We start from the raw sequence: 24,383 nt of genomic DNA on the forward strand, positions 1-24,383 counted from the left end.
GAAATCTTTAGTAGAATCGTCGTCGGAGTTTTCGGGCGTCGTAGAAGCGTTTTCTGAGTAGCTCGAAAAAGCGAAAGTTGTTCGTGATCTTGTTCTGAAGCTCCTGGTTGAAGCCTACTTTTATAAGCTATTCCGGGCGCCTGGAACAGGTGGTTTGGCCAATCAACGCGTGCTATATCAGTTTGCAGATAACTTTTGAGTTCCGGGCACCTGAACCAGACTAACTTTTTCCAGCTCTTTATTTTCTGCAAAATAAAGTTAGTTTAGACATAAAACAATATATATAATATGAGATTTGATAGCCTTTGACTGTCCGGTTATGACTTTGAGTTTCGTTGAAACTCTAGGTCAAATCGACGTCTACTGTTCCCTTTTTAGGGAACGCGCCCTCCTCACCTACTCCTCTCAGGAGAAGTTATCTGTTGCTAGACCGGTCCTCCAGACCAATTGGACTTTTGGTCAATGCCCGAGGCTTCCGGTTTTCATACTGGACGTCCGCTCCACGACCCGTCCAGACTTCCACTCGATCCGCGACCACTAGGATTTCAACCTAGAGTCCCCGACTCTAGGATTTTGCCCGAAGCACTCCAGCCGCCAAGACTTTCCACTTTGAGTTACCACCCCTAGGGTTTTCCACCTACTTAATCACAGCTAGGACTTTTCATCACCTAGGGTTACCACCTCCTAATATTTTTCATCTGCCTAGAATCCACTGGGACTTTTGTCTAAGACAACTTAAGACTTTTCTGAAAGCTCAATCAATTTTATTAGACAACAAAATATCTTAACTTTTGAATCAATTGTCATTATCAAAATACAGATTTGATCATCTGGTACTTCCTGCACCACTCTGTGCTTAGTTTCTCATATATTTTACAAAGTGATATATTAAATACTTTTTGAATTATAATTTTATTATTGAAATAAAAAGTAATATAATTCATCCAAGTTACCGAGATATTTTACATCCAATTGATGATATAATGAAATAAATATCCAAATACCAACTGCGCCAAGGACAGTTATGATATTTTACTATGAATCATAATAAGTGATACTTGAGATATCTTTATTATGAATTTTAATTTTATTTTAGTATTTGTGATTCCTTATTTATAATTTATACATTATTATTTATTTGTTAAAAAATAGTCGATCAAATTTATTCGATACTAACTTTTTAGGTTGATATGCGTTATTAAAGATATATTTAATATTTATTATAATTATACATTAATCAAAACTTAATGAGTTATGAGTGGCTATTGCTATTAATTTCCTTAACCCCTCCGCTTCCGCTCCCCTTCTTCCGGTGTTCGATTCATCCGATCTTCCACGTCGCTATTCCCTCCGCGCCTCTCCAAGGCCGAGTCCTCCGGCGCTTCTCCGTCTCTTGCTGCATTTTAGCTTCGTGCCCGAGAAATCCGGCGCTGCTCCGTCGTCCTTGGTAACTGCTTTTTTAGCGCAACCCTCAATCTTCTTTTGCAAACAATCTCGGTATGAAATCTGCGCGCGTGCTTCCTCCTCAACATGGATCTTTTTTCTCTTTTACTGTCGCCAAGCAACTTATCCATCCAATGTCAAGGGCTTCCTCATCGCCAACTGAGGAACCATAAAACCCTCGTTTCTCGGTTGTGCTGGCTTTGATCTCTACAAGAAACAAGTTCACTGTATTTCGGGATGGATAAGGCTTCTTTGGATGCTACTTACGTTCTCTAGGAACTGATTTTGGTTGGAAAAGATATTCCAATTCCTTTTCCTAAAGAGTCTAAGGCTGTATATCCAATTCCTACGATTGGGCATAAACGCTGTTTCTCATGTTTAAAATGGCGTTTTAGATATATTTGGTATTATGTTATTGAGTCCTTTAGTTTCATGGATTATTGAGAATCTGTAGAAAAAAAAATCTAACTGATTTTGGTGGGATCTCCTAACTCCAAATCACACTTTTATATTTGGCAGCGGGAATAGTAAGCCACCCTAAATCCACTGGATGGAAGCCACTTACATGGCCAGCAGCTACCTAGCAATGTCTCATTGGTGAACACCTTTGTAAAAGCTTATAGTAGATTAGCTAAAGTGATGGACGGACACTTTTTGGAAAGTAATTAACATTTGTTGCTTCCTCAGCCTCAGTAACCTGGGCTAAAAAATGAAAGGAGCCATACTCCCTTAAGTTTCATCTGTGAGTTATATCTAATGACTTGTTCTCCAAGAATATTATTTAAGGGGCGTTTGGTTCTTTCCTAGGAATAGGAATCGGAATGAGAATCATTGTATTGTGGAATGAGAATGGGTATGAGCATGAATATCACTCTTAAAAGCAATGTTTGTTAGTTGCATATTTTCTATCGGAATAAATCAAAATTTTCTTTTTTACCCTTAAAGAAAAATAAGAGAAAAAATTAGATGTGAGAGAAAGATGAATGTGAGAGAAAAATATGATGAAAGAAAATGATGAGAGAGAAAGTATAATGAGAGAGAAAGTGTGATGAGAAAGAATGAAGAGAGAGAAAGTGTGATGAGAGAAAATGAGAAAAGAGAGTGTGACGGGAGAGAGTATGATGAGAGAAGATGAGAGAGAAAATATGATGTGAGAGAAAGTACGATGGGAGAGGATGAAGAGAGAGAAAATGTAATGAGAAAAAAATGAAGAGAGAGAGTGTGATGAGAGAGATTGAGGAGAGAGAAAGTATGGTGAGAGATAAAGTATGATGAGAGAGAAAGTGTGATGAAAAAAGAGAACATTGAGTATGATGGGAGAGATTGAGGAGAGAGAAAGTATGATGAGGGAGAAAGTATGATGAGAGAGAAAGTGTGTTGAGGAAAAAAAGGAGGGAGTGTGACAAGAGAGATCGAGGAGAGAGAAAGTCTGATGAGAGCGAAAGTGTAATGAGAAAAAAAGAGAAAAGGGAGTGTGATGGGAGAGATTGAGGAGAGAGAAAGTATGATGAGAAAAAAAGAAGGAAGAGAGTGCGATGGAAGAGATTGAGGAGAGAGAAGGTATGATGAGAGAGAAAGTGTAATGAGAAAAAAGGAAAGAGAGTGTGATAGGCGAGAGAAAGTGTGTGATAAAATGATGAGAGAGAAAATATGATGAGAGAGAATAAGGAGAGAGAAGTGATATGAAAGAATAAATAAATAAATATATTTTGATATTTGATATTAAGGGAGAAAATTTTAGTTTTAGGTCAAGGATATTTTTGGAATAAGGGAATATTTTGATTGATAAAAATAGGGTAATGGCTCATTGAAGGGGAGATACATGGGAATGAGTTATTACCCAATTTCAAGGATTTATTCCCTTATTTGCATTCCTATTCCTATAATCCAAATATTAACAATGACAATCAATGATTCCCATTCCTATTCCCCTAAACCAAACGCCCCCTTAGTACTTTTTAAAATATGAGATACTTATAGGCATGAAATTGCGTATCACTATCTAATACTAAGAACATATGTATTTGTCCTACTACAATGTTGATGTACAATTTCGACATTGCTACAATTAGGCACATTTAACACTAGTATCTCAATGTATTAGATCGATCATTAATACACTAGTATTGCATAAACTTTATTATTAAAATTGTCAAATTATCTAAAATAACATAAATTATAATAAAAGAGTAATTTAAGTAGTACAATTTACAATACATAATGAATATTCATATTATTTGAGTATCTTTAGGGCACCATCATTAACAACCTCCCACTTACACTAAATTGATCACCCATGTATCACATACTGAATAACCTAACATAATGTTCATGGTTCAAAACTTTAGTTAACGAATGTATCTCAACTATAATCAAAGATCAATATGATGAAAACTTGCTTGTTAGAATCGATTATCATTTTAGTTACACGTTTCTCCACAACATTTTACTAAACTACGCATGCATGTTTCAAAATTTCTCATTTCACGTACCTAACTTGCATCTGTCAACCCGTTAAGGAATTCTTCCTCTCCATCTTTATAAACTAAGATTTTTTTTTAATTAGTCCCTTAGTATTTAAAAATGTTTCTGACAGCAGTTTAGTCACCCTCATTGGGGTTTTGAAATTTACTATATTTGTCTAGTGTGTAAGCAACACTAAGCTTCATATATACCGTGACATGCATTATTGATCCTTCAGTCCAAGCAAAAGAAATACACTCTCTCTTTTACTATTTGTCTGTAAGCATATACTGTTAGAGAGAATTCTATCCTGCAGCATGAGCAAAAAATTTCTCTCTTAGGCCCTTCCACGTTAAACCACTTTAGTACCTTGTTGATGTATGATCATTGTGAGAATGTAATAACCTTCTAGATCTATTTTATAATTTCTTGTTTATGGAGAATTTCATTGAGAGCTACAAATTGCAACATAGGAATACGATTCCCTATGGATAATACTACTACACTTTCGCTAACCTTCCGATCTGGTTTGAGCTTGTTTTTGTTTTTCATTCGGTTCAGTTGGTTATCTAGGTTTTTTGAGAATTCCAATTTTCCTTTGGAATCAGACCAGTTGATTGGCTGGTTCCCAGTTGAACCAGCAGGCCCAGTCTGGTTTTCAAAACCTTGGTTTTATCTATAGATCATTTGATTTGGTTTCTATGTTACAGAGTGTATAAATGTAGAACTATAGACCATTATTTATTTCGTCTCATGGTAAATATCATTTTTATAAAGAGAACAATTATTATGCTGAAATAAAAATGAAAATCCAATCTTATACATGAAATAATATTTAGTAATACTAAGAATATAATAATAGTATGATAATTCTAGTATAATCTCAAATGACAATAACAGGTTGATAATTCTAGTATTAGGCTTGATGATAGACAAATAGTAGGCTCTCTATGATGGTTACTGCAACTCTTTAGTCATTTTCCACACTTAGAGTCACCTCTCTAGAAATAAGTCTTGTTGCCTTGAGCCCTTGCACATTTACTTTTATAGTCTCACACATCTGATATCTAATACTAAGATGTTGACTTAGAGGTACAAAGTTTTATTTCAATTACATGGATACTTCAAGCAGAAGCATTTTTTTTCTTTTTTTCCTTTCCATCTTCGCATTGTGTTTCAAACAAGGTTTAAAATCTCAACCCGTGCCGAGATTTCGGTCCCAGATCGGAACAATACAGTTTCGGTATCGTATCGTGCCGTGCCTTGCCGATATGGTTTCGGTATTTTTTTTATTTACATATAGTAATTATTAAATAAATATATTCATTGTTTATAATTTAAAAATAAGTTGTATATTGAGTTTATATAAACTCTCTATTATTAAACAACTTAATATGGTTAGAAAAAATAATTAAATATAGTTTTTTAAGAAAATTGATCTATCAATAATTCTAATTAAGTAATCATAATTATATAAATTAATATAAAATACTATTTTATATATAATAATTATATAAATTGAAAATTTATTTATTTATTTAATAATTTAAATAATATATTTAAAATAGTAAGAAAAAATTAGAATATCAATTAACCATTAAAATAGTAAAAAAATATAAAATAAAATTTAAAAATATTAAAATATAAATTTAATTTACTAGAATTTTTATTATTTTTAATTTTTTTTTAGAATTTTGAAATAAAATTTAAAACATTATAAACAACTTCATAATATTATTTAATAAAATTTATTATTGTTTTAAAAAAATTAAAGATATTTTTTATATTTTATTGGGATAATTTAATTAGGGTTAATGAAAGTCTCTTTCAAATATCATACTTCCTTAGGAATTGTTTAATTTATTTAAATTAGAATATGAATTTTGTGTAGTAAACCCAACGACGCTCGCCTCTTGACGCCTGCGCCCGCCTCCGACGCGATGCCAGCGAACTCCGCTGATGGCGCCGGAGGAGTCCGGCGATATCGGAAGTGTTCGATGACGCTTCCGGCGGCGCCGGAGGCATCCCGTGACGCTTTCGGCTTCGCCAAAAGCGATGCGGGTGCACCCGTGATGCCTCCGACGGCTCCGGAGGCGTTCGGCGATGCTTTTGGCGCCGCCAGAAACGTCGAGACATGCACGCGTGTGTACCGGTTTCGCCTCCGCGGCGGAATGGTAAAAACCGTTCGTGCCGGGTGGCACGGAACGATATTTCATTCACTGGTTTCAAGTGATCCTACTTTACACTAGAAGTAGACTCACTATGCTTTTGTTCTTTTTATTCTTTGACCTTTTTCTAGATTCCTATAGTAAGCTTAATAGGGAATTGTTTGCCCTTATTTTTGGTTTATTGACTTGTCAACACCTTGTTCTTGATGACCTTGTTTACTAGATGAACATCACCCTTAGTTTTCTTTTTTTCCTTGGGCTTGACCTCACTTAGCATAGATACCAACCTCAAAAGCTCCATCAATCGTTATATGATGTATTGTTGATAATTAACGGTCAGAGACAATAGCACTGGTTTATAAAAAGCTTGAAGTACACTTAAACATTGAACTAAGCTAGCTTGTCAAAACATCTCATCATGCCAATTATATATATATTTTTTTCCATGGATGCCCCTTCCACCATGTGACTTCTAAAAAGCTTCTTTGAGATTGAGCCCTTAGCATAGACCATCACTCTCTAAGAGTTTTATTTATTTATATTATATTGAAGTTTCATGACGAATTGTCGGTGGAAAGCTTGACATTCATTTGGACATATAACTCTACTAGCTTGTTAGAATCGATTATCATTTTAGTTACATGTTTCTCCACAGACACCCTTGTGACCATGTGACTTTTAAAAAGTTGCTTTGAAACCTTATACTACTTTTCTCGTACAACTCCTTAAGTCTTGCTATAATGTTATAGGCGTTATGCATCTTATGCTGATGAGTTAAAACATGAGCGATGGCATGCAATTAGCTTTTATCACATCATCTATGCATGTTACTCTGATCCTATGTGCTACTAAGTCGTTTATTAGTGGATTTAATGGGAGTGCCTTTTTTTTTTAAATATTTTTATGAGTGAGGATAATCCTCATATTATCTCCTAATCTATAAAGTTCGTGTAATTAATCATGTTTTCACCCTCAATGACGCAGTGAAATTATGTGTTCTCAGTTATATTGGTCCATAAACTGTCACAAAAATCAACAGTCGTTAGGAACTGCACGAACAATTAGACAAAATCAATTTAATAGTATCTCCCAATTTTTTTGTGAGTCTAACTTTTGATAAAAGACTTGAACAAATTTCTCTGAGCTTCCCAGTTGCTAGGATCCCATCTAAGTTATAATCTTATCTCAATATGTTGGACTTAGGTTAATTAGGTAGGTATTTCCTACAAATTGTTTCTTCAGGAATTCATAAGGTCATTGGGTTGGCAACCTTTGTTGAACACATCTCAAGTGTCTTCCAAACTTTGCCTTGAGGCTTAATGAACCTTGACTTGTCTCAATAATCCCATTAAGTCTAGTCAAATCAAACTCATTTAGGCCATCACATGCCTGCGATAAGGACATGGAATCATTGTAGCAACCTTGAGTTATCTCGACATGCCAACTACAATTAAAGACTTAGGTTTGTATACGTAACAATGAGAGATAAGTCAACTTAATATTTTATGAGAGGTTTTTTGAATTTTGCTGGTTTCATCATATATAACATGTGTATAAAAAATAAAACATGAAAATAAAATTACACATCCCATCTCAAACACATGAACTTCTACATTGCAGAAACATATATAGCCTCATCCCATGCTACATACCTCTTATATAAGTTCTAAGGGCTCTATTTTCAACTAATCAACTACTAATTTTGTTAAGGACTTAAAATATTATAAGTATACAATGACCTAATTGTAAATCTCTGTCATATTATTTATATATAGGTAAAAAAGGTTAAAAGGTTACCTAGGATTTAATTAACCTAAAATTTCACCTCACGTGATACTAAAGAATCCTACTCTTGTTTGCTTCCTCTTGCATAAGTCCTTACTCATGTTTGTTTCCTAGCACATAGGATCATTTTGGTTATGTACATCTCCTTCATGACACCGACATAGTTTCAGGTGGCCTCCTTGAAGCCTTTTGTGTCTTATCTCGGTCCTTTGTTTGATTGACGGATAATGCTAGCAACCATCATTCTCTCTAGTAATTAGATCCTAGGCAATCTCAGACAGATCTTCCCTCCACGATTTCTTTATTGTCTTCACAAAGAGCAAAGTGCCTATGACTATAGGATACATACTTATCAAATTTGCATCATATCGATCTTGTCTTCTTGCGCATGTCTCAACAAGAGGACAATGCCAGAGAGCCATGTCATAATTTTCCTTCAACACATCCTTGCTTCCAACCAACTCCTCCTTGTACTCATAGACGAAGAAGGGCTCTACTCTTGTAGCTGAACATTAGTCACATTTGATCGAAGACTTAGACAGGTAGTCATGACTGGTTCTTAATATCTTGTGCTTCTCATCCTTTCTTGCAAACAATATATCAATTTCACTCTAGATTTGTTGAAAAATTAAGGTGCCTTCAATTCGAGGTGCTACATTTCTCGACTACATCATCCTTCTATTCTTCTTCCCTTTTAATTTTTTGAGGTTTTTAAAATTATCACCATAAAGAAATTGAATGAAAATCCTTGGAATGCTATTGTTAAAGCCTAGTTTATGGGATCAGACAACTATAACACGTAAACACCACAGGTTGTCAATCTCCCTTATTGAGGTAGGGCCACTTAAGAGACAATTGATACTCAATTACTTGCCCTACTTTTGCAAGCAATTGACTACACTTTTATGACTACCTTTGGATTTTTTTTTGAGATGATGTGAAATATGGACGTAAGCATGAGATCTAAATGTTTGTGACATCTCTCTTACATATAAGGTGACTGACAATTTATTCTAGCTTAGCCAATCTAACACAGAAGTTCAAACTTTACTGCTGACTTGAAGACCTACTCTAATCCACTCCTGATGCTAAAATGAGATTGTATTAACAAATTGCTTAATACTATGCGCCTTGAACTCGAATCAATCAATTAATTAATTCTTGTGGGCATCTCCATTCCATCACTTAACTGTTAGACAAAAATATTAAAGGCTTCTGTGATGACTGTTCCGCTTCTTGATCCTCTATTAGATTAATATGTACTTATTGCTCCAACATACTTTATTTCCAATGTCGTGGGACAGGGAGGTCATCATTGGGGAGGCTATGAATGAGGGCAAGTTAGGCCTAAGTCCATAAAAAGGGGAGGAGAAAAAAAAGAGTGGGTGGAGGAAAAAAGGGGAGGGCAAAGAGGAGCATGTGTGAACTAGAAAATTTCCTTGTAGTTTGAGCAACTCAAATGAAGGAACAAAGGCTCATCTTCTTGCATGGATCAAGTAGAGGAAGAAGACAAACACAACATGGATGAAGGCGGATGGAGAAGATGCGAATGACACCAGTGAAGGCATAGGAAGAGGTGGAAGACTGGATGAAAACTTATCTTGAAGAAATTTTGCTACAGAGCCAAAATTGTAGTCTTGTTCGCTCGTGGATGTCAGAGGAGGAAGCTAGTGGCGCTTCATTTGCTTGTAGATGCTTGCGGAGCTGGAAGTGATTCTCATAGCTGTGTTTCATGCCATCTACATATCAGTGTGAAATTGGAATGAAATATTTTGCTGGTTTTTGGTGGCACAATTCGATACTCAAATTATGATCCATACTATTATATTAATGATTGATTCTTAGGATGTGAGGTGATACTAAATATATTGAGATAGTATTACATGTCCCTAATTGTAATCAATGTCTGAGACCATGTAGCAATATTATGGTTGCTATTGGATAACAATAGATAATTCACACCTATAAATATGGAGATACTTTAAACAATATATGCAACTAATATTGTTGGAGAATTTTTTTTTACTGAACATGACTAGCTATAAAAATTCATTTTGCATTTACTCTGTTGACAATGAGTATTCATGCAAGAGATATGTAAGTGGTCCTCAAACTTGTTATCAAAGTCATCACATTTTTGGATCAATATACTTAAATACTTGGGAGATAGTCTCTTGAAAGAGATGGACTTATCACTTGTGATAAAAGATGAGGTCCTATTCATTCTATGGGTTTTATGGGTGATCATTTAAGCAATTTATGCATGGTGAAACTTTATCAAGAAGGGAGTCTTAATTCACTTTCTATGAAGTTGAGCTTTTAGAAAATGAAATATTTGTTATACACAACTAATAGGATAAACATTATTCTAAGTCCTAGTTCAGATAGTGATATAAGATGATAAAAGGATTAAAATATATGGGAGCTACTCCTATGAAATACTTAATGAATTAATAAACCTTTTAAAATATTGGATAGTCATGATAATTGATGAAGAGAGGTCTTTAAGATGGATTAAAGACTTTAATCAATTAACTATATTCCCTATATTTTTAAGAGCCTAATGGATCATATTCATAAGTTTTTTATTTTTCGACACATTAATGCATTTGTTCATTGAAAGATAAATTAATTGAAACAATTAAAGACAGTGTTCTAAAAATCGGCCTAGGCAGCCACCTAGGCGCCAACCAGCGGCACCGAAAATATGCTAGTCGGCCAGCCTAGGCGGTCTTGGCGCCTAGGTGGGATTAGGCGGCCCTAGGTGCTGACTAATCAGTTGAATCGTCGGTTTTCATGATTTTTTTTAGTTTGAGGTTTTAAATTTAAAGCTCAATTAAAAAAAACTGAAATGTAACCTTTTTTTTTATAAGCCCTAAACTTTAGTCCAACAAGAAAATCGATTTGTTAGCTTGCCCTGGAGGTTAGTACTAAACTTCATCTTTATTGTACTAAGTAACTAGAGCCGGAGAAATTAGAGCGAATGAAGAAGCCTATATTTTTGAGAAATCAGAGAGGGCTGGAGAAATTGATTTGAAGAAAAATTTGATATCTGATCTTTCCTAGCGACTTGGACACGATTGAATTGAAGGTTGACCAAAGTCTCATCCTTTAGAAACGTCGTTTTATCAGACAACCCCGAAGAAGTTCTAGAGAGAGAACTTCGTGAGGATGATTTTGCATCCGAAAAAGAAGAGGATCACAATGATAATATTGAGTTTGTGTCCGATAAAGAACAAGTTGTTGAAAATTATGGAGAAGTAGAATAAATTTATGATATTTTATTAGTCGTGTAATTTTATACTCATTTTAAATTTCATGTTATTTTGTTGGAGTTATAGAATGTGATTTATTATGTAATTTATGTTGATACCGTGGAATCCGTCTAGCGGCGCCTAATCCCCGCCTAAGTGGCCTAGGCGCTAGGCGTTAGTCTGGTGCCCGACTAGCGCCTAGCGAATTTTAGAACCTTGATTAAAGATTAATTTATTTGAAGTAGTTATTTAATTGAAATGAAATAACAATTAATATATTTCAACTAAAATAAGGTGCCTGGACAAAAATTTAATTAAGCTAATTAAATTCTACCTTTTGTAAACCACTTAGTGGGATAAAGCTTGGTTGTTGTAGTATTCTACCTTTTATAAAAGGATATTTCTAGAGGTTCTAGAAAGTTAAAAATCCCATATATATGCCCAATTTCCTTTATATCCTTTTGCTCATTTACTTTTCACTTGTATTTCAATCCAAGTACATTTTAAATGTCCTTGCATTTTCTTGGTTTCTTTGTTTGAAAGAAATAACAGTTCTATTTTAATAGATTTGCTCCTCTAGTATTTTTTTAGTCATTGCAATAATCATTAGTAAAAATGAAAATATACATTGTTTTATTTGACTTTAATCAATTAATCTTCTTAATCACATTTATTTCTTGACTTTAATCAATTAATCTTCTTAGTTGCAGCATTGCTAATTACAAGAAGCTACTTTTGGTTCAATGAAAGGCACATATTGCATTTGAATTTGGAAAACGTGGATACAAATGGACACGAATGTGGATGTGCAATTGCTTTTTAGAGTTGATGAAGTAATGGAAGCAAAAAGCTTTGACATTGGCTTTCGAAGTGCTTGGTTTCGTTGTAAGGTTAGACACTATATTGTTATCTGTTGTGTTATCTTTATTTGTGAAGTGGTTATATAGTTTATCCTACTAAAACATGATATCTTTCTATGCTCAGTAGTAGTTGTGTCAATGGGCTATGCTTAATCCAAGCATGACTTGTTGCCCTTGTCATGGCTTGGGTTATAATTGGCCTTGGCACAGGTACAAGCTCCATTAATATGAGACATGCCCGAGGTGATTTGATGATTGAGAGAAAAAGAGAAGTTTTTAAAATAAGTTATAAATTTTAAAATTTTATATGTTTTAAGGGTAGCTCGGTGCACGAAGCTCCCGCTATGCGGGGTCCCGGGGAAGGATCCATTGTACGCAGTCTTACCCTGCTTTTTTTTGCAAGAGGCTGTTTCAAGGATTTGAACCCGTGACCTTTTGGTCACAAAGCAACAACTTTACCGTTGCGCCAAGGCTCTCTTTCCAAAATTTTATATGATTTAAGTAACACAAAAAAGGGCAGCCCGGTGCACGAAGCTCCCGCCATGCGGGGCTTAAGTAACACAATTCTAAAAAATACATAGGAAGATGAATCCATTAGTTAATGGATATATATTTACATTAAGTTACTTAATGAATGTACTTTCTAATTTGTAACTAACTAACTTTGTCGTTCAATGTTGTTGAATAATGAAAAAGTATTGTTGCTATGAAATCCGATGTTAAAATTGTGGAGAATGGCTTGTAGACATTTCAGTAGCCATCTATGCCATGTAAAGAACTTTAATGCTATTGGTTCAATTCCCTTGACGATCCATAAATGAATATGCTCTCAATTGAGGGGCATACCACCCATGACATGTTTAGGATTTAAGCTTCAAGACATAAGTTGTGGTGTAATCATAGACCATGGTGTTGATTTAGGACTTACCACCCACCATGATCCTTTGTTGTCCTCACATCCTAGAGGATGCATCCATGTTCACATTGTGAATAGTGGAATATGAGATATTAAATAAGAACTTTTGGGAGTGGAATATAGGATAGAGTGAAGAATTAGCAATAGAGGAATTGGAATTAGATTTAGCATGTTTGAGATAAGTGAAGGTATTTATAGGTTATTTATATTGTTTTGGGTATTTTTTGCACTTTTGTATTTATTTATTTTAACAATAAAACACTAAATTATCTTATGATTTATTTTTTAACAAAAGGAGAGGCATCTTGATGAATTAAGGTGATAAAGAACAAAAGGCCTAATTATCCTTTGGCCAAGCCTAGCATTTGGGCTATATTTGCCCAACCCAAGGCCTATGCCTAGCATCTAGGTCAAACATAACTCGAACATGATTTGGGGCAAGCACTACCTATATGTTGAATCTGGCCTAGCTATGCTTGTTATAATGCAAACTCGTGCCAAGCTTGGCCTTCTCAAATACTTCACCAAGGTATCAATATGCTTTGCTTGGGCTAGGTATGACCGAGCTTGGGATAACTCAACTTCAATCATGCATTGTGCTTGGCCCAACCCCAAGTTAGGCTTAATCAATCAAGGGCTCGACATACCTTTAACAAAATAAACAAATTTAAAATATATAATATAAGTATTAAATATTTATTGATTTAAGATTTTTATATATTTTTTTATTATTTTATTACTAAAAGATTAAAATAATTTATAATTTTATTTATTTTGCAGAAAAGAAAAAGGACGTTTTGTATATTGTAGGGGGAAGTGTGGGCTTCAGTTGCCCAATATAGATTTGAGTTGACATTGAGCTTGACCTAATCGGATCCATTTAGGGGGCAATGGCATGCATGTCTTATTTTATGCTAGCCAGGTTGGGACGTGGGTAGCTTGACTCAATTACTATCTTTATCACCTTTTATGAGATTTACTTTCACTCATTTCACCCACTAGATTTATTGTAGTCTGCGATAAATGCTTTTATTTGAAAAGTAATTCTACTCTTGATCATAGAACACCAATGATGATTTTACCCATTAAGTTGGGTCAGTTATATTACATTTATATTTAAATGAATTTTATCTTGTTTTCTCATTACTAACAAAGTCCCTTTGGTTTCCTTCCTATATTAATGTGCGTATTTGTCATGGTCTTATATCTCCTAAGTAGGACATTATTGGTCACGGGTCACCTAAGTATATGACTATATCATTTTAAACTTGTTTCTCAGAGTTTTTTCTCAATAGATGCAATCTCGACTTTCTCTAATGTTCTCATTTTTATCCTATCCATTCTCGTATATTTTCAAATCCATCTTAACATCTTCATCTCTACGATTTTTATCTTTTACTTGTGTGCTTATTTCATAGTTCAATATTTAGCTCTAAATAACATAACAACTGGGTTTTATAAAATAACTCGAAATTATTTTTTTTATAAAACTTTCCTTTGAGTTTTAAACTTTCCTTGCAATCACAAAAAACAACTGGGCCCCTCCTCCAATCCTATTTGTATCTTTTGTAAAACATCTCTATTAATCCCTCTATACTTTTACAAAAATAATCCTAGATACCTAATACTCAAAGTTATATATAATTCGTCATCTCCTAGATTAACAATTATTTTACTACCTTTAATACTACTAAACTTAAAATTCTAAATTCTTTTTTCATCCTACTAAACCTAAAACTTTACTTTTACCGTCTCTCACTAAGATTCAAGCTTAGCATTTACTCCTTTATGTATCTTGTCGAACATGCACCATGATAACATGTCTTTAATATGTCTAGTTTGTTTATCCATGGCTAGTGTAAAAAGGTATGAACTTAGAGCTTATTGTTAATGTAACTTTATCTTTATAGGAAACGTTTTAGTCTACTCGTAATTTTCACTCTTGTATTAAATACCTATACATATATTTAATTGTTTCAATATACGCTATGTTAACACTTTTCATTTTTAGAATTCTCCACAACTTTCTTTGGAATTGGTATATATATATATATTTAAGTCGATGAATTCCATGTGTAAGTAATTGTTTGAGAAGATATATATTTTCTATTGTCAACCATTCAGACATAATGTAAATTGATTTTCGATCATCTTTGTCTTTCTTTAATCTTTTTTCATGGTTTAAAATCTTGAGCCATATGGAGTTTTGGTCTATGGTTGGAACGATATGATTTTGGTATTGTATTATGTCGAGCCTATATGGTTTGATATTTTTTAAATATAAAATATATTAACTAAAAATAAAATATTTAATATAACCATTAAAAATTATAAAAAATAAATTTTTTAAAAAGGAAAAATGGAATTGTAATACTCTCATATGATATATAAATAAATAAATAAATAAAAATTTTATTATATACTTTATAAATTAAAATAAATAAAATATATATTTAATGAGATAATTTTATTCGGGTTTCATTAATACCTTGCTTCCTTAGGCACCTTCACATCTCTATTAGAATATCATTTAGTCTAATCACTTTTCTATTTTCCATCTCATTTAATGTCCATTCTACATCTAAAATTTGAATTCTCCAATAAAAAAAAAATAAATTTCTATACTCCGTACTTAAATTTTCCAAGCTAAATTGGTCACCTATAATGACGTTGATTAAAATACCTTTTCCATCACTCCTTTATTTGCTCATCTTTCACTGGTACTCTATTGAATTCATTTTAATGCATCTTATCTGTATAAGATTCCTTATTTTCCTCTCTTGCTTAGCTATTTTATAGATGCCCCTTTCCTCTTTCTTTTGTATTAAATTGTTGATAAGACTTTAGTCACTGCTTTCTCGTTCTCTTTTTTAGTTACTGCATGCTTTTTATAGTTTTCTTTGTTCCCTTGTTCTTTTAGTTTCTCTTGTACTTCTACTCTCTCATTTCCCCATCAAGTTTCTTAGTTAGTTGTGTCCATCCTCTTGGCCACTTTTAAATTTGACACCATCTTATCCTATGTCATATTATCATGTATTTCTCTTAATACTTGTACTCTTACTCTCTTTTTAAAGATATTATGCTTTCTATCCTTTAATTTCCATCACTTGATCTTAGGAGCCATGTAGGTTTTTCTTCCACTGAAACTATGCTTGAGGGACGTGTCTAACATCATTGATATGCTGGGCTGTTATATTTTCTCTAAGGATGACCTTTTAATCTTTATAAAATTTTCTATCATTCTTTTTGATTGTATGAAAGTTTATTTGTAATTTATTCTTCTTACTTTTGAATGTAACTAGGTGTTTTTCTCTCTTATTGAAAAATTTATATTCTATTATAAATTCATATGCCATCATGAAATCCAATATAATTTTTCTTCTTCATTTCTTGGTCCAAAACCATGACCCCTATGCACCCTATTATATTTTCCATTTCTTACTTAATATAATATAATTTTTCTTCATCATTTCTTCTTCTCTTCTTATTAAAATAATCTTTGTTAGAATTTAATGGTACTATATCATTTAGGTCTTCCTAAAACCTATGCTTGATTTTTTTTTTTCTAATCCTATTTAAGGTGCATGTATGCTAATTACATTAATATTTTTTTTCTACCACTATTTTTGAAAGTTATAATCCTATATCCCTTTTGAACTACTACTACTTTATACTTTAATAAATTATGTACAACAATATCTATTCCATTTATCGTTGTACATCTTTCATGTGTATTATAACTTAAAATCTAAGTTCTGAATCATCTTTATCTTCTTCGGTATTTATTTTATTTCTATAAACAAAATGTTAATCGTGAAGATATATTTTTTTTGTCGTTGCCAAGATGTTAAGGTCGGATTTGTAGTTCCTTATGAGGAATAACCTAGCTTTAACGGAATAATTTAATGAATCCATACATATCATTTGCCTATGCTTGAACGCTGGCTAAAAGTAATAGAGTTTCAACGCTCAACAAAAATTTAGAAAAAAAATGAATTTATTGAAGCTTTATTGTTTTGGGTAGGTAAAAAAGAGTGTGAGAAGGTGACTTTTGGGAAATTTCAAAGGGGTGTGATTTGGTAAAAGGTGAAAGTTAGGTGCTTGGTTTGAGAATTTTGCCTTGAAATTCAAGATATTCTTTTGAGTGTTGTTCATCTATGCTCACAATACAATTATGGAATCAATGTATCCAACAATCCACTTGTTTGTATGTAAATTAACCTCGAGTTTGAACTTCGACTAAAATATAGTTTTAAATCTTGTATTTATTTTTGTATTTCAGCTAGAGTACAGTTTTTTTTTTTCAACCATAAAATTTCCTAAATCTTCTTTTATTTTTTTATTATGTACCTGTGGTCTTACTGAGTTACTTCTTTTGATGTATTAGCTAGTGATGGTATCACTCCAGGTGTGCAATGCATGAAAAGTAAATTCTTGCGGCATGGCATGCCTCATAAGAAAAGTATTAACAAGTCTAGTTTCTTCTGCATGTGAATGAGATGCCATTTCACCTGCTGTTCAGATTGAAATATGACATTCAACACTGCCACAAGTACAGATAGTAGGAAATTAATGAGGGGATATAAGTGGATAAATTGTAAATATTTTCATACAATTGAAGCAAATCAAACATTGAGCTGCATTTTTAGGAAAATTTGGTCACGAGATGAACACAATTCTAGGTCAATAATCCCATCATCTGAATGCAAGAAAGCAACTGACGAAACTGTGATAAAATTGCGGCATTTACTATAAATCTTAGAATTTATGACTATATATTTCACTTTTTATTCAAAATTCATTTGTTACATGAGTATACATCTTTCGAAAGTTATGTTCTCATAATAGTTTTGCTCCCACTTTTAATTTATTAGATAAAGAATTACCAAATCCGAAGAGGACAACAATGGTGTGCTTTGGAGTACTTTGACTACCCTGATGAAGGTAAGTAGTTTATTCAAGCAAGGGATCATCCATTTTTGTTTCATAATTACTGGAACTTTAAGCTATAGCCTTAGCCTTGGATCACGATTTTGATATGCTGCCCACCCCAGGTGCGTGCCCCGCGTGTGCACCTGAGGGGGCTTGCCCACGTGGCAAGGGTTAGAAGCCCTGGCAGTTTTCCTTTCAAAATTATTGAAATGATTATTGATTAAAAGTAAATGGATATGACATATTTCATTAGGTAATAAGACAAAGCAATATAAAAACACATACTTTTTAAAGCACTTTTCTTCATCCAATAATTATAAGAAAACATGTTTTCTATAGTGTCTTGAGGGGTGTTTTACAACAGTATATTCCCTACCTTGGCAAATCATGACGTTGTTATGGTAGAGCATTCCAATGTGCTTTTTGTTAATTCAGTGATGTAAGTTATAGTTGCTGCTAGTAATGACATTTTAATATTTTATTGATTCAAAGGAGGTAAAAGAGTTGTGTGTCCCACCCAAATAGTAGAAATTGAAATTAACACAACGTTGCTGAGATAAAAAATGGTTTACTTGATGAAGAGAACATGTAATATCTCTAAAATTTAGAGTAAACCACCTGTTTTATTAAATTTAGATAATTATTTTTCACTACATACTACATCAGCTACTCTAAAATTTCTATTATCTTTATTATTTTTTTCTTTTTCTATGTAATATCTACTTTTTTTATTACCTAATCCATTCCCTTTATTATTTTTTTTCTCCCAAATTAAATGATATTTTAATATTTAGAGAATACGGTGCAAAGGGTTTTTTTAACATAAAATGTAAAATTTAAGATAAATTTTGTGTTTAGGGAAGCTGATATGAATGCTCTAACCCATTCTAGCTGTCTATTGGCTATTATTAACAAATATAGAACATTACAAATAGAGTCCAATATCTTGCATATTTAACACTCCTGAAGCTTGTTAAATATATTATAGATACCCAACTTGTCACAAATTTATTCAACTCTAGATCCTTTCAATAATTTGGTTAGGAGATCTACTAGATTAATCTCATCACATTACTCTTTCTTTCTTAAAGGAATACAATAGCTAGATTTAGATTCTTTATATGTAAGGAGAATCTACCCAAACAGCATCATTGTATCCCACGATCTAAAGATGACCTCATTCATGAATTAAGATACTTTTCCCTTGAAGCAGTTGAGGTAATATAGGATCCTTATAACTACTACCTAATAATCATAACATGGGTTCTATTGACACTGACTGATCACAATAACTACAAACAAGACCTTTGGTCTGTTGACTATAAGATAGTTATGCTTTTCCACCAATATTGGTATTTTGCGGTGTTACATTGTGGCTCCCTTGTTGCGATACTAATGTAACATTAAGATCTATGAGAGTGCTTACTGGTTTAGTTTATAGCAGGCCTCTTCTTCAAACATTCTAAGTATGAACTTACATGGTTATGTGTCTCTCTAAGCAAGCAACCTATATTTTTAATTAAAAAAATACAACAAGTTCATAACACTCTTTCATTAGAAAATATTCATTTTAGAATAGTGGTTAATGAAAGTTACAAACTATATGAAGCCAAAAATATTACTGACACCCTCTACATCGGAATGAACTGAAGCAAAGGGCACAAAGGTATATTATGAATATGGATAAGGGAACCCCATATGCTAACCCAATTTAAAGACTAGGATCAATCGTTCCAATTGTTGAACAGGTTAACCAAAACAATTGTGAAGTTGAAGAGGTGCAACTAAAAGAGTTCAATAGAAACTGACATGAGACCTTGCTCTATTGACTATGAGATAGTTAAGTTTTTCCACCAATATTTGGTATTTTGCGGTGTCACATTGTGACTCCCCTGTTGTGATACTAATGTAACATTAAGATCTATGAGAGTGCCTACTGGTTTAGTTTATAGCATGCTACTTCTTCAAGCATACTAAGTATGAACTTGCATGGTTATGAGTCTCTCTAATCAAGAAACCTCGATTTTTAATTAAAAAAATATAACATGTTCATAACACTCTTTTATTAAAAAATATTCATTTTAGAATAGTCAATGAAAGTTACAAACTATATGAAGCCAAAAATATTACTGACATGCCCTAGACATTGGAATGAACCCAAGCATAGGGCACAAAGGTTTATTATGAATATTGATAAGGGAACTCCATGTGCTAACCCAATTTAAAGACTAGGATCAATTGCTCCAATTGTTGAACATGTTAACCTAAACAATTGTGAAGTTGAAGAGGTGCAACTAAAAGAGTTCAATAGCAATAGACGCGAGACCTTGCTCTATTGACTATGAGATAGTCAAGTTTTTCCTCCAATATTTGGTATTTTCGGTGTCACGTTGTGACTCCCCTGTCATGATACTAATGTAACATTAAGATCTATGACAGTGCCTACTGGTTTAGTTTATATCCAATTGTTAATGATTACAAAACTTTTACTCTATGCCAATCACCTTGCTCACCCTCGAATCTTGAATAAAAAAAGAATCAACATTCAATGTGACTGAATAATTCAAAGATTTAGTAACTCTACTAATAATATATAATAAGTTTAGTGTAAACTTTAGATATAAAATACAAAGGACCAATGAAGCAAGTGTGAAACTAGGAAATCTCCGATGCCCTTGACGAATGATTAAGACCCATGATTATTGTGACATTGGTAAGCCTCTTGGGTGATGTAAGATTAAAGGTGGCTTACCAAAGATGTGCTCAAAGATTCTTAAGTTTAGGATCCAGGAGACAACTTAGAGCTATGGGATAGATAAGCAGTTGAGGTACCTTCGCTAGTGAAATGAGGTGACTGCCTAAGATACAACACTATCATCAATCTGAAACAGGATGAATTTTGAGTACTCTACTGGAAAAATAAAGGTGGAATTAGACTGAGAGTTGATTGAGATGAAGTATCAAACTGAGCTGCATGAGTAATGTGAGATGGACGTCTAGGAAGAAAGCAATAAAGAGAGTAACACTTCTCTTTGACAGGCCCAAATCTCCAATATTGAGAGCATTTGGGTTTGCCTTGGCTACCAGAGCGTCTACCTTGGCCTTTCTGGTTGTCTACTCATGCTCCTCGTGATCCTCAAAACATTTAGTTTACTACTAGGGAGGAGTGATCAACAATTGGAACAAACAATGGTAGAACTGTAGTTGAAGGCTTATATCATCTACGTATAAACATCTGAAAGGGAAGGGACGGAGGAGCCTCTAAGGATATGAAATTTTAGCAAATCTAACTCTAGACCGACAGTTTAGAGAAATATAATGGTGAGCAACCTGTCAAAGAGATTCTTTCAAATTTATGAAGTGATTGAGATTCTTAAGTTTGTTCGATCCTCGTAGGAGCTTATTAATGGTCAGTTATTGGCCCTTGTATGACACAGTCTATTAATGCTAACCCCATGAGCACCTATTAATGGTATTTCTAGTTATAAGACTTGAACAAAGCTTAAGGCTCTTTATATAGGTGAAATGTCCTAAGCATATTATGAAATTAATAATCTATTCCATTTGCACAAATTAGACACCATCAGTTACTTCCAAGCTATCACTATTGATCTGAAAGATATTGAGTGGTGCTGTGCCTCAACTCATTTTGGTCCATAAATCATACTCGAACTACATGAATTTATCAAAGGGCGCATCCAAAGTTTGGAATTACCTAAAAGACGCACTGAAGTTTGAGAATACCCAAAAGGCGCACCTCTTTCCAATTTTGCCCCTCTGCCAAAGTTTTTTTTTTTCTTCTCTTTCTCTCTCCTTTGCATGCAATAATCTCTTTCCTCTTAAATTAAACTAAAATTCTCTCTCCTTTGCATGCCCAGACGATTTGAATCAGCACTACCACGAGCCTGATTTGCTTCATATTAGGCCCACGTGGGCATGATTTCTTAGAGACTAGGACCATATTCTAGTTGAAAGTTAGCGTACCATTATCACCTTCAGAGAGGTCGAAATAAACAATGGAGAGCATTGTTGGATTCCTTGCAATTTCAGGAATCCACAGCAATCGAACTTGTCTTAGTTCATCATTGGATTTCAGTCGACGATCTGAATCAACACTACCACGGTCCTAGTTTGATTTAGCATGATTTCTCGAAGACCAGGATCATGTCCGGAGAGGCTGAAATAAGCAAAGGAAGACACTGCTGAACTCCTTGCACCCTCAGGAATCCATAGGACCTGAAATGAGTCTAATTAGACTTGTCTAGGTCCATCTGTGGGTTTTGATGAAAATCCACTAATGGACCTAGACAAGTCCTATGGATTCCTGAGGCTGTAAAGAGTCCAACGGTACCCTCCATTGTTTATTTCAATCTCTTATGAGGTGCTATGATGTTATGTTAACTTTTAGCTAGAACATGGTCCTGGTAGAAATCAGACCCACGTTAAGCCTGATCTGAATCAAAACCAGGCTCGTGGTAGTGCTGATTTTTGATCGTCCGGGCTTGGTTTGATTCATATTAGAGCCAACGTGGGCATCTTTTAGTGCAGTTGATATTGAGAGTTGAATCAAAGTGTTTGCTCAACATTTATTATAATAATAAAACACTAGTTGAGATAACGAGGTTGAGGTTCTTGTGCTACTGACAATAGATTTAATTATTACTATTCTGACTCTAATGAAACTATTAGATGCACACAGTCTCTTATAAATTAGGCCCACATTGGATCTAATTTGAATCAAACTAGGGTCGGACTATCTAAATTAGCACTACCGCGGGCCTGGTTTTTGGGAAATCGGAACCACGTTAAGGCTTGAATCAAACTAGCCCGTGGTAGGACTGACATGCAAAGGAGAGAGAAAAGTTTAATTTAATTTAAGAGGAAAGAGATTGTTGCATGCAAAAGAGAATAAAAAGTCTGATTTGACAGAGGAGTAAAATCAGAAAGAGGTACGCCTTTTGGGTATTCTCAAACTTCGGTGTGCTTTTTGAGTAATTCCAAACTTTGGGTGCGTCCTTTGGTAAATTCCAAAACTATGACGACCCATGAGCGGTTCGTGAGGTATTAGTTTTGTTCGTTTAACCTCTCTACAATAACAATTAAGGATCTAAAAATTGCTGTATCTGTGTGTGTTGGGGGATCATGAGTTTAGGATATTGGGTGTACTATGGGTTGCAGCCAGAGAGCACTGCTAGCCCAATAGTTTGGGTTGGGCTTGGATCGAGGGACGTGATTGAGCGACAATGAGGTGAATAATGAAACATATTGAATTTAGCTCTTTCATGCTTATTACAACAAGCAATTGAAAACCGGATTCTTAACTATTCATTGATTTAAACAAGATACGACTTATTGAAAATAAATTGAATGAAAAGACTTATAAAAATAAATATTTCTATGAGATTCCTAGTATTTGATTGTTCTTTTACACATCAATTGCCAATTCTTGATCATTGAGATTCATGGATAATTCGGATTAATATTTATAAATGTATATTACCTCTTTTTTTATCCCTTTAAATAAATTGAAGTGTTTGAAGTTTTTCTATTGGAAATCAACTTAGATCTTAAGTCTTTTATTACTCTAGCAACATTATTTGTAACCTCATATTTACAATACAGATTAATAGTTATTATATATTAGTATCATTACAATGCTTATGTGAGTCACACAACAACGTAATAGGGTGTCAGGGTTGAGTACTGCACTAACGAGAGATCTTTGTATGAGTTATAGTGATAGAACAGTCATAAGATTATTGGAGCAAAAGATAAAACCGTCACCTTAGTAGTCCCTCTAGAGTGGCCGCACACTCTAGAAGGGAGTAAATCACGGGGTGCATTTGCCTATCGTAGTGACCCTTTGCACGGAGGAGGTTAAACAGTCATAGGACTTTGCCCGATGAGTGGTTGGAGAGAGAGGTGGTCTATGAGACTCAGCAACGATGTAACAGAAATGTAGCTTGGACATGAGTGACTTTAATGGTAATGAATGACATAAAGAGAGATAATTGAGATATTTGATTAGGGTTCACTAGCAGTTGATGACACATGGAGAAGACCACATTGTTTGCCGATTAGGATCAATGTTTTGGTGGTTCAGGGAGAACTATTCCTCACACAATCTTAGGTTTTCTCTTTTATTTATAGATACAACAACAGCTAAGCTTTATCTCATTAGGTGGGGTTAGCTATCTATGCCGTTGTGCTCTATTCCCTACTAAATCATCATTTATATTTAAATAAATTTTATCTTATTTTATTGTTACTAATGGATTGTTTGATGTGTATATTTATCATAGTTCACATCACCTAATTAGAGTATTTATTGGTTGTCTAAGTACATGTTCTTACCATCTTAAACGTATCTCTTGGAGTTTTTTTCAATAGGTGCAACCCAATTTTTTCTCAAATATTTTCATTTCTTATCTTGCCCGCATATCCGCCTTAATATCTTTATCTCTACAATTTTCATCTTCTACTCATGTGCTTGAGTCATACCCCAATATTTAGCTTCATATAATATTGCACGTCTAACTGTCATTAAATCTTAGAGGTACTT

The 24,383-nt window shown here is 33.8% G+C and overlaps 1 protein-coding gene across 3 annotated transcripts in view; it reads left to right on the top strand.

The window, feature by feature from the left end:
• Positions 1-1,271: 1,271 nt before the first annotated feature.
• The window catches only part of LOC122045479, a 57,670-nt gene continuing 34,558 nt past the window's right edge, over positions 1,272-24,383 (top strand). Inside the window, exons 1-3 of one of the 3 annotated variants that reach the window (XR_006129994.1) lie at positions 1,272-1,447; positions 11,818-12,003; positions 17,764-17,833. Coding sequence is in view for 2 of the 3 variants with exons in the window: in XM_042605711.1 (XP_042461645.1) it covers positions 11,902-12,003; positions 17,764-17,833 (172 nt within the window). In the remaining variant the exon portion in view is untranslated. The remainder of the gene's footprint in view (positions 1,448-11,817; positions 12,004-17,763; positions 17,834-24,383) is intronic. The other 2 variants (XM_042605711.1, XM_042605712.1) reach the window with 2 other exon arrangements.

Source organism: Zingiber officinale, chromosome 2B (genome assembly GCF_018446385.1).
Source record: "Zingiber officinale cultivar Zhangliang chromosome 2B, Zo_v1.1, whole genome shotgun sequence".
NCBI lineage: Eukaryota > Viridiplantae > Streptophyta > Magnoliopsida > Zingiberales > Zingiberaceae > Zingiber > Zingiber officinale.